Raw genomic sequence first — 12,918 nt, 5'->3', positions numbered from 1 at the left:
TTGGTTTAAGCTTAAATAATTTTTGGTTTCTGTAATATTTTATTTTAATCTTTCTGTAAAAAAATTTAGTTTCTAATATCATTTATTGAATAACAGGGAGTTCTTATCGGTCTCGACTTTGATACTAATTTCTTGTGTAATAAAAAATAATCTCCAAATTTATTTGAAATTTGGAGAAATTTTATCTACATCAAAATTAATATAATTTTAAGTGTTTTTTTCTTCTTAATTTAAAAAAAAAATTCATATTATAATTATTAAAATTAAATTAAATATATTGAATCTAATTGTTTCGGTTATATAATTTATTTTTTAAAATAAAAAAAAATATTTAAAAAAGTACTAAATGAGTATCACCCGTATACAAAATAATTATATACGTATCGAGTAATTTATAATTAATTCAATGTTTTTTTAATCATGCACATCATGACGTAATAAGATAGACCTAAAATTTTTTTAAATAAGTCTCGAATTATATAATTAATTAAAAAATTTTAAATAAGTAACGTATTGGGTATTAATATTTAATTTTTTTAAAAAAAATTTAATTAGTGTGAATATAATCTAATGTGTTTTGTGATACGATGCCAATTGGGGATCCCCATTTACCCATTTTGTCAACTCTACTTTTCCTTTTTTTTTTTTAAATTTATAAATACTTGTAATTGCTATTTATTTGTCCTTTACTCGTTAATTAATTAGTATCTTTATTTTTTAATAAAAACTAGGTGTATTTTTTTTAATTATGTAACACACACATATATATATATATTAATCATATCATAATAGAAATAATCTTTAAATAACGACAAATAACATAATTTAATCAAAATTACGAGTTCACGGTGTATTTATCATTGAACTAAATAATGGTTAATAGTAATATTTTAATTTTAAAACGAAATAGTATTTAATAAATTTTTATATATATATACGAGATTATTATTAAATTTTAAATTTATTATATGATGTTATATATATAAATTAGTATTTATAAAATGTTATTAAATTAACGAAATCTGATTAAAAGTAATATGATTAAAGATATATTGAATTTTAATGAATCAAATTAAAGTATAAACTTTAATTTTTATGCATAAAGACTAAATCTATAATTTTTAATTTTGTAATACGTTAAAAAAATTTGATAGATATATTTGTCTATAAATATATAATTATTTATAAATTATTTTACTATAAATTCAATTAAGTTTTCGTTTTTTTTTTTAATTTCTTTAGTTTAGTAGGAGTGAGAAAGAATTCCATGCACGCATGCATATGTTCTCTCTCTCTCTCTCTATATATATATATAGTCTTGGATGGATGAACTCGTCATGCCACTCAAAGCTCACAAATTAGTCAAAACCCTATCCAACTTGTATATGTGTGTATGTGTGTGTGTATATATATATATATATATGTATGTATGTATGTATGTATAATATTTTACCCAATCAAAATTTCAGGGTAACTTTTTTAGTTGTAATTTTAAAAAGTAAAAAAGGCATACAATTAGTATATGTAATTTATTCTTGTTATAAAGTATCATACAAACACTATATATAATTACCCATAATATTATAATATAGAGAGATCCACACCACACGATTCAACACTGAAATTATAAAAAAAAAAAAAAAAAAAACCCATTAGTGATAATTTTCATTTTTAACTAAAAAGAATTAATGAATTCAATTTACAAGTTCTTATTGGGGACTTGTATGTCCAATTGATGCCTAACTACCAATTAAAAGCATATTATATAATTTTACAATATAAATGCATGTATCCGTATATATATATAAATAATATAAGATAGATGGGTATATATATATATATATATATATATAATTAAGATTATATCTATTGATACTCAATCTTGATTATTGGTTTTATTAATTTGAGTGGGGCTTGCCTTTGTGGAATATGCTAGCTACCATATATATATATATATATATATATCTATATACAATTCTTTTGCTTTTGCCCTTGGTGACACATAAAGAACTCAACCTATCTACTAATTAGTTAATTATAAAAATAATATTTATATAAAGAGTTGACTACAATATTTTAATTCATTAATACATATTGAGCAATATTAAATATTCTGGTGTATAAACCAATTTTTTTTTTAAAAAAAAACAATTATGGTTCTATTATATATGGGATATAGATATATACATGGTATGGTGGATTCCTATGTATGATTTTGTCAAAAGTGTGGCTAAGTAAATTAATTATATTTATATATATATATATGTATACTTACAAATTTTGTATACATAATCATGTGACAACTAATTGTTTCATGATAAACTAATAAATTGATGTACTATAATCTTCTACATCAACAAGTGAGAATTTTTTAAATTCTCACAAAATATCACAAGATTTGAGATGTAATAAGATCAACATTTATCTTGATATTAATATTACTTTTAAATAAATATCTTGTTTCAATTAAATATGTAGTAAAAATAGAGATAATATTTTGCGTCTAATTCTGTTTAATCTGATTTACTCAAACTCGAAATTGGGTTAGCAGAAAAAGAGACAGGTCAAAATGGATTTAAGTTTGATCTTCCAAAACCTGTTCGACTCTAACTCACTATAATTGGAACATTCAGTCTCGAAAATTTAGTTCGGGATAATTTTACATTAATAAGATAGTGTATTAAAATAATTTATTTATTTTTTATTTTTGCAAAACTTTTGGAGAAAAATGAATTTGGGGATAAAATTGAAAATAATTTTAAAAAAATGGGGTGAAACTGTGAATAGATTTTTTGAAAGAGAAAATTAAAACAAGAGGTCAAATCGTAAAAATGTGAAATACAACCAGGTGGGACAGCTACATCAGCAACAACGGCGAGTCAGAACGTGTCGCGTGGCTAACACGTTGACATTGTTCCACGCAGGAGGCCACACAGGTGATCTGTGTGTCAGCAGATCCAACAGTCCAGATTGCATCCCGCGCGTACGGATAGGCTAGATGTGTTTCTTTTTCAGGCGTGATCGAACGGTTAGATTTGATCAAATCGTGCGATTTAGATTAATTTTCTAAATAAAAGAAATCTAAGGGCTACGGATGGGCTACGTCACCTTGAATGAACGACTCAAATCGAATGGAGATGAGTATTTAAACTCTTTTTCGCAGGGAACAAAAACCCTAGCCGACGGAGGGTGACCAGAGAAAAAGAAGAATGATGGTCGGGAAGTGAACCAAACGCTAGAGAAGGAGATCAGCCACTATTGCTGTCATACCGGAGCCACTGCTGATGCTGAAAATATAAGATTTTCCTCCCCTCCACTCAGAATTTAATCCTGAACCTTCCTATGCTCATATCGGAGTCGAAAAACATGAGCTGAGCTAGACTGAGCCACCGCGATCGAAACCCGAATCCTTCTCTGATGAGCCCCTTCCTATTTTTTATTTTTCTCGATTTTTTAACCATTGTAATCCTCGTTTTTTTCTGGTATAGGCTAGCCGAAGAAACACCCCAACCGCAAAAGAAGAACAATAGAGCTGTCGTACTTGAAGACCATTATAACGGTAGGGTCTTGATTTTTTCTTTTTCCGGTCAACAGAGACCTCTTAACATTGTTTTTCGCAGGTTCCCATGCAAAATCGGCCAAAAACGGTCTAAATCGAAAACAACCTGATAGAGAAGAACCGCCACAATGGGCGGCCGAGACGGTGTCAGAGCACGGCGACTAAATTCGCCAAAAAAGTTCAAAAATGCTTATTTTGGCATTTTGAGGTATATTTGGATACGTGACGCGTATTTTTTATTTTCGTAGGAAAAATATGAGAAACTCAAGAACCAGCAGGAGGCGCAGTGATAAATACGGTATTTTGAATATCGATCCGGGATAAAAATTCTTCACCCTTCTCCCCGTTATGGTAAATTGAAGCTTAATAATCAATAACATTGTATTTTGTGAAAATTAAAAAAATCTTTAAATTAATTACAGATCACCGGTGGAGTCGACAACTGGTTAATATAAAATTATCTGTTTTGTCGATACTATTTCTCTATTGGTAGGCTATGTTTGTTGGTTCACTGCGTGCACTTGTAATATGGATTTATTGGCCTCTCAGTATTGATTACCCAACTATTTCTCTTATTTGCCTATTGATTGAAATAAATGTTCTAATCGTATTTTCTTAATTTATGTGTTCTTTATTTGCATAATTTACTGTTGACTGGTAAAAAATAAGATATTGATATGTGATGTGTGATTGATTGATGATGTGGATCTATGGATGAAAAACTTATCGGGTATCCTTAGGAAGGGTGTGTATGAACCCGGTACATAGAGAAAATCATACCGTTGACATTACCTTAGTCGAACGGGACTGGAAAGTCCTATAGTAGAAGGGGTTGGGATGTATAGTTTACCCTTATACCGAACGAGGTATTGAAGCGGCAGTATGTTTAGCGTCCATTACCAGATGAGGTATGGAGACGGTCGGTCAATTGAAAAATTGGATATTGAGTTCACGCGTAGGGAGATATCCCTATGAACCCCCAAAAATACTAGCAAACAGATAAGTTGATTGTTATTGGTCATTTGAATGTGTAATCAAAATAAAATTCAGGTTATTGTTTTCATAGGTCAGTTTTGGAAACTCATAACGGTAAGTATGAAACTTACTTTTTTTATATTAAATGAATTTATTTAAAGAATCAAATAGCTCCATTCGTATCGTTCTTAAGTATGATATTCTTACTAGATTAATGTAGTTTATTTCCTTATTTAATAATTTTATATCAGGAAGACCAAGATCCAGATCTTGAACAACAGAAGTGTTGCAAATAAATATCATCTCCCGAACCCCATCAGAGTTTTCCAACGAATGTTAACTTTATAGGATTTTTATTTCATTTTATTATAATTATTTATTCTGTTTCTTTAAACTTCTATAAATGAATATTCTCGTAACCCTATTGAATATCCTAATTTAATGTATAATGGATGTAAACCCTAAATTCTAAATTGCTTCCACTGATAGTTAATGTAATTCGATATTTTAATTTCCTTAAGTTTTGGACCTTTACAATAATTTTTATTATTATAAATATATTTATATCTATATTAATAATTATAATTATATTTTGATAAATACAGTTAATATATATTAATAAATATATTTTTAATTTTTTTATTAATATAAGTATAATAAACTAATCGGATCAGATTCTAATAAAATAATTTGGTAAAATCTTCCCCAATCTAACCCATTATCATCCTTCAAGTGAAAATTATTTGCCACTCAAAACTTTATTATGATCAAGTTTGAGGAGATAAGCTCTCATACTTCTTATCAACTGAGTTTTCTCATATGTATATATATATATATATATATATATATATGTATGTGTGTGTGTATATATATAGTGAAATGGGATCATATTTTTAATTTCCAAAAATCAAAATAATATTAAGATTTCATCATGTTCCTCATACTTGTTACTCAATTCCTAAAATTTTTGCCTCTAAAAGTGGGAAAATAATGTAGGAGCCAACATAGAATTATTCTGATTCCATTTTAGCTGTCACAACTCTTTTTATTCACATATGGACTTTCTTCTTGATTGATTGACAAAATGGGTTTGGAATTTCATATTGGATTTATAGATTTCTTACACACATATATATATATATACATATATACATATATATATATATATATATACATATATGAGATTTTCATTCTTAATTTTTTGAACATACATATACACACACACAATTAAGTCACTTGTGAATTTTATAATGTGATTTTAAATTATAATCATAATTAATTAAGCAAATAAGTTCATAATTAACCTTTTTTAAAAAAAAAAACATGTTTGTTGATATTTAACTAAATTTAATTATCGGAATCTTATAATACATTAATAAGTAAAATTTTTAATATATTAATATGTAATCTTAGAAAATGGCGAGTCGTACGTTGATCAAATTTGAACTTATTACTTTTAAATAAAATATAAAAATTTTAACTACGTTATATTTACTCGATTTTATAGGAGAGAAAGGTGATGTATACCCGATTTTTTTTTAATCTATTATTATCCCTAATTATATGATTTTAGGACTAATTACTTAATTAAGTTTGTCTATTTATATGATTTTTTTTTATTGGATTTATAGTTTGAAAATGTCTAAAATTTTTATTAAATTATTAATAAAAATAAAATTCTCCCTCGTGCTACACAAAATAATTTCTCTTGATTTATATTCAAAATTATTTCCTAAATACAATAGCAAAATTAGCAATACGATGGCCATGACTTATGGAATGGGGGTATGACTAAATTTGCAATGATTAAGGCTTAATTTTCTTCACCAACTATATATCTACATATAATTATAGTATAATGTATGCATCTATATATATATATATATAAATGAATATGCATATATATATATATATATGTAGATGTACAACATATATGTGACTTGCTCACATGTCTTGCGGATTGTTTATTGAAAAATAAAATAACTAAGGATTTTTAAGGATATCTCGATGGTGATAGCTTTGGTTATTCATTGGGTAAATTTTTATATTTATTAATAATTTTAATTAATAAATATTACGAGTTTAAATTTCGTTAAAAATATAAATATCGTTATTTTATAAATATATTATAGAGTTGACGGTAAACTCATTGTATTTGAATTTAAATTAAAAAAAATTAATTTATAATTTAATTTTTTTATTAAAAAAAATGGGGTGATATTTTTGTTTGTAATTCAAATAAAATTAATTATATTATAGGTAAAATTGACTTTATGTAATTATATATACATATATATATATATATGTATATAAAGAACATGGAAATGGATCTTTAGACAATCTCCTATTATATGGTTCATGTCCCATGAGTTATTCAACTAAATTAGAATGTCCCATGTGCTTTACTATATATGTATGTATATACATATAGTCAATTACATGAATCTTAACACTAATTGTCTTCATGGAAGGATTAATCCCCGGCCAAGTGCTGGTTTTAATGTAAATATATACGATACACATATACATACACATATACGCATACATATATGTAATATACATTGGCCACATATTTACAAATAATAACAAAAAACCCAAAAAATATTTTTAAAAAATTTCTCTATATATTTTTTAAATTCACAAATATAAATGTGAATTTAAAATATTGGATGGAAGAAATTATTTATTCTTATGAATAAAATTATGTTTCTTCCGAAGGTTCTTATGAATAAAATATATATATATATATATGATTCTCTAGTTCTTAATTGTATATATGTACACACTAATGAGATTTTTGATAATTACATATATATATATATATAATTCTTTTACATGTAGGGGTGATTATACAATCTTCGTGCATATATATAGGTGATATATGATACAATGAACATAGCTTTCAAATTTCAGATTCCATTCAAAAAAAATAAAGGAATAAAAAAAAGAAGAAGATATGACAACAAAAGGCGAAATTGCTGAAATTTCAACATACAGAGAGTATGGAGCACTTAGTTCTTAGATCTGATTGTGATCTCACTTACACCTATTTTTATTGTCATCTACATACATATACATAATACATACTCAACATGTATATATACATATATATGTACATATACATATACATATATATATAAATATATTAAAGATTATTGAGAATTGTCGTAATAAAATAGATATATGCTGTCTTGGTCGTGATTTATGGGGACAAACTATAAGCAGAAGAATTTCCAAGAGAAACTACACCACCATTATAAAATTGTTATATGACATTCTTGCAACAATTATATATATATATATATATTTCTTGGTTTATTTTTGTTCTACTTTCTCATATAATATATTTCATATGCACATCTCACATACATACATGTACACACACACACACACAAATATATATATATATATATAAATTTAAATAAGAACATAAGGAAACAAGCTAAGTCGTATAGCGATCGATCGTATGCTTAGTATGATTTTGACCAATATGATACCCTCAATTTTATGTTAATTTCACGATATAATTATACAATGATTAAGAACTTTCGTTTTATTTAAAAATTACAAATTTAAACACTATTAAATACGTAAAAATTATTATTTTATAAATATATTATGAACTTATCGATGATTGATTTATAATATTTGATTCAGTAATATCACGTCAATTTAATAATATAATTATTTAATTATTAAAATTTTATATTTTATTTAAAATTCATGAGTTCGAACGCCATTAAAAATACGAAATTTATTATTTTATAAATATATTATAGATTTAAGAGTAATTAATCGATTTATAATATTTAATTTAATATATATATATTTTTTTTCTCGTAAAATATTTAGTTTTTGAACTATCGAATAAATTAATATTAATATTTTTAAAATATTTAATAATTATTATTGAATTAAATAAAAAATAATATTAAATATTAAATACATATTTATTATTGTATTTATATACAATTTAAAAATTATTTATATACATTTAAAAAAAAAAAAAAAAGAAAAACTCTACATGAAAAATGAGCCCATAGTGGCGGTTAACTAGTTACAGCTGGGTAATCACCTTATGATGATGTTAATTCACCGAAATTAAGCGCGTGGGGTATCAGTTGAGGGTAGTTTGGGGATTTTGAAAAAGCTTTGTTACCGAACACTTAGTGAGAATAGGCTGACTAGCAGCAGATGTTTTTTCAAACCGTTAGCTCACGCACCCACTGGGAGCGTGGTTCCACGCCTTTTTTTTTTTTTTTTGAAAAAATTTATCAATCAATTCAAATTTTAAACACCGTAATTATCTTATCAAATATATATATAACATTTTAAACATTTAATTTAATTTAATTTAAAAAATAAAAAATAGTTTTTTATAATTGTAAAAATATAGTAGGTAGAAGTCTACGCGCCTTCGAAGGTGAGTGGTCAAAGTACAACAAATTCAACGCTAGGATGACTATGATCACTCCGTTAATTCCACCTATAATCAACACGTACAGAGAAAAACAAACACACCAGATGAAACCTCCTCTTCTTTTCTTAATTAAATAAAAATAAAAATAAAAAATATTTTTCTTTATTTTTTTATTTTTATTTTTATTTTTAATTTTCATCTCTTCTCTCCATCGTCTATAAACGTCTCAAACCCCAGACGCAAGTGGTTTCTCTCCAGTTCAGTTCATGGATCACTGGTTGTTGTTGTTGTTATTATTATTATTATTCATCTGAAAGCTCGTAGAAGTTCATCTTCGTCGTCGTCGATTTCTGAAATTGTTATAGAGATCATCTTCTGTTCGTTATCTGGAAGGTGTATTCATCAACTATGCAGCCTTGTAGCAGAGAAATGCAAGCCATGAACTCTCTGTTAAACCAGTCTCATCAAATCCCTCTCCAAGAACAACAACAACAGCAACAACAACAGCAACAGCAGCATTCGCAGATCCAAAATCCGCAGTTTGATTCTTCCTCACACGATGATTTTCTCGAGCAAATGCTGTCGACGCTGCCTTCCTGTTCGTGGGGCTCCGACCCGGCCACCGCGCTCAAGTCATCGCCGTGGGTAGATGAACCAGCTCCCTCCGACTTCCACGCTGCGCACTTCAGCGACGAGTCCGCAATCCTCGCATCCAAGCTCCGGCAGCACCAGATCAGCGGTGGCTCTCCTGCCGCGGCCGCCGCTGCGGCTGCTAAGATGATGATGCAGCACCATCAACAGATCATGATGATGCCTCTCTCTCTTGGGGCCGAGAGCCACCAAAACGACGTCGTTGATGGCTCCTCTTCGTCTTCCTTCAAGTCTCCTAGTAATCATCAGGTAAACCATATATGATTTCCCTTGGTTCTTTTAGCTTTCTAGGACGTGTTAATGTATTTTGAAGTGAATACGAATATGTACAGGGAGGAGATGGTTCGCTGCAAGCTCTATACAATGGTTTCGGCAGTGGATCTTTGCATGGCGGCGGTCAGCCTCCGAACCAGGCACAACATTTTCACCATCCTCAGGCATCTTATTCTCCATTTCTTTTTTTTTTTTTTTATCTCGTTCTTTTTAAGTTTATCATGTTCTTCTCTGATTTTTTGGCATTCATTTTTAATTTCAAACAGGGAGGACCGATGCAGCAGGCTCAAAATTTCGGAGCTCCCAGCGCCGTGATGAACCAAACTCAGCCTCAAATTCAGCCCCAAGCAAGTGGCTCAACCGGCGGTGCATCGGCGCAGCCGAGACAGAGAGTCCGTGCCAGGAGAGGCCAAGCCACTGATCCTCACAGCATCGCTGAAAGGGTATGCTGTCTTTTTCCCCTCTCACGTAGGAAATCAGAAATCCCATTTGTTTTTGTTTTTTTTTCCCCTGCATCACTCTTTGGCTTCCGAGAAATGGAGGTAAAACGGAAGAAAATTTTCCACTGAACCGAAATTTCTGGGTTTGTATTGTACGTGGAGCAGTTACGGCGAGAAAGAATTGCAGAGAGAATGAAGGCTCTGCAGGAACTTGTTCCGAATGCCAACAAGGTAAGGACACGAACATAATTTCACAATTTGTTTGCTTCTGGTTTTTTTTTTCTTCCCATACAAATCCGAACTGAATAACAACAAAATTAATTAAATTAAGGCTTAGATTAGTAATTAATTATAAATCCAAATCCCATTAATTTTCTTCAACTTTATTTTCCCAAGAACCCGACCGTCCCGCTCGGCAAAGAAGCGGTAACCGCCGGCGAAGAGACGTTGGTGGGGAAGAGTGTAATTATAAGAATTTGTTAGGGGTATAACTGTCAATAGCGGTTGTTCGGGGACGGGTGTCGAGATATGATTGGATGGTTCGTTAAGCAATGTCACTGTCACGTGAGTGTTATCTTTCCGTGCGTACTTCGGGAACAAAGAAGACAAATTGGTCTCGCGCCGTACTGCAGGAGGCGCCCGGTGGACGAGCGAGTGGATCGGGATATTTTTTTTTTTTGAGCACTCACTACTTTTTTCCGTTAATCTTATCTTTAATTAAATCCTATTAGACCTCCATAATTAAAAATTAATAGTAATAATAATAATTAATCCTAATTTAATTAATCAAATATTAAATTCCAATCCCTGGTTATTATTTTTTAGATAATTATTGGTTTTTTTTTCCGGAATGACAGACAGACAAAGCCTCAATGCTAGATGAGATCATCGACTACGTGAAATTCCTCCAGCTCCAAGTCAAGGTTCTATATCTATTTATCTAATTTTTAATTAATTGTAATTAAGAGGAGAAGATTCTCCTTTTGATCTGGGTTGACATTGTTTACAGTAGAAAATAATTGTTTAATCTGTGTTTATGGGCGTCTGCAACTAAAATTCCCTTTTGCTTGTTCTTTTGTGGGGGGGGCTTCTTGTTTGGATGCGTGATTAAACAGGTTCTGAGCATGAGCAGATTAGGCGGTGCAGCTGCGGTTGCTCCTCTCGTCGCCGATCTGTCGTCGGAGGTATAGTATTCCCACTCTCTAAATTTTAGAATAAATTTTTATTTTTTAATTAGTGGTATATGGAGTTATTATTTAATTAATATTTGTATTATAAAAAAAAGGGTAATAAATAATTGAAAGAAAAAATTACGCATGAAAAACGAAATTCAGTCCTTATAAATTAATAAAATAAAAGGAAGACAGCGCCCATCTGCTCAGTGTTTAATCAATGAAAATTGAAGAACGACAAAAACAAAAGTAGCACGCGTGCCCACTTTCCCAGATTCCTCTCTTCTTCCCCTTCGCTTTCTCTCTCTGCACAAAGAAAAAAGAAAAAAAACAATCATATCTTATTAAGTTTCTTCTTTCTGGCCTTGTCTTTTTAAGGGAGGTGGTGACTGTATCCAGGGCAACGGCAACGGCAACGGCGGGACCCACGCGAGGAACAATACGGCGTCGTCTAACGACAGCCTCACCGTCACCGAGCATCAGGTGGCGAAGCTGATGGAGGAGGACATGGGGTCCGCCATGCAGTATCTCCAAGGGAAAGGCCTATGCCTTATGCCCATTTCCCTCGCTACCGCAATCTCCACCGCCACGTGTCACTCCAGGGGCCCTATGATCAACAACGCCGCCGTCCCCACTAATAATAACAACCCACTTCTCCAATCCAACGGCGAGGGACCCTCCTCTCCAAGCATGTCCGTCTTGACCGTTCAGTCAGCTACCGTGGGTAACGGCGGGACTGAACCCTCCTCCGTTAAGGACGCTGCTTCTGTTTCGAAGCCGTGATGACGGCGTTGACTTTACTGACCCCACCCCCCGCTTTTGGTCCTTGCGGGAAAGAAATTCTCCAGAGTCTACTAAAATAAGGTGGTCTTTTAGTTAAAGTGCGCGGTAGATACGACGCCGTATTTACGTAGACTTTGGTTCACGCCAACCTCCCTCCACCCCACCAACAATAAACAACAAACCCAAACCAAATCCCAAGAACTACCCTTCTCTTTTTCTCTTTTTATTATTGTCATTATCAATTTATCATTTACTTTTTAATTTTTTTTTTTTTGAAGTTTAGGTTCTGTTAAATTATTATTATTATTATTATTATAATTATACTCCTCTTTAATTTCTACGTTTTTAGTTTTTGTTTCTCTAATTAATTTTTATTTTTTAATTCTAATTTGGGTGTATCATTATGTCAGTATTAAAATTATTAATTAGGATTAACTTTTTAATAATTACGAAATTATTATCCACCATTTTTTGTCTATCTCTGAAAAGTAGTAGCAGCTTTTTTTTTTTTTAATTTTAAAAAAAGTGTTTCTCAATTCGTATACATATACATATACATATATATATATATATAAAGAGTGGTGTATGTTGTTTGTTGTCGTACGCAAAGGAAAGAACATGGATAATAATAATTTTTTAAAAACT

General features: G+C 30.1%; 1 protein-coding gene across 1 annotated transcript; it reads left to right on the top strand.

Annotated features, from left to right (window-relative positions):
- The first annotated feature begins 9,169 nt into the window (after positions 1–9,169).
- LOC110825493 (bHLH transcription factor RHL1-like) lies at positions 9,170–12,621 on the top strand. Its single transcript, XM_022055957.2, has 7 exons — positions 9,170–9,854; positions 9,938–10,042; positions 10,145–10,321; positions 10,484–10,549; positions 11,176–11,241; positions 11,434–11,502; positions 11,869–12,621. Exons 1-7 carry the CDS (start codon positions 9,363–9,365, stop codon positions 12,271–12,273), a joined length of 1,380 nt encoding a protein of 459 aa, XP_021911649.2. The 5' UTR covers positions 9,170–9,362; the 3' UTR covers positions 12,274–12,621.
- Positions 12,622–12,918: the final 297 nt, after the last annotated feature.

This window comes from Carica papaya, chromosome 7, assembly GCF_054855325.1.
Source record: "Carica papaya isolate Zhongbai chromosome 7, ASM5485532v1, whole genome shotgun sequence".
Classification (NCBI taxonomy): Eukaryota; Viridiplantae; Streptophyta; class Magnoliopsida; order Brassicales; family Caricaceae; genus Carica; species Carica papaya.
The sequence above is the reverse complement of the archived record's forward strand: the minus strand, read 5'-3'. Positions and strand labels throughout refer to the sequence as shown.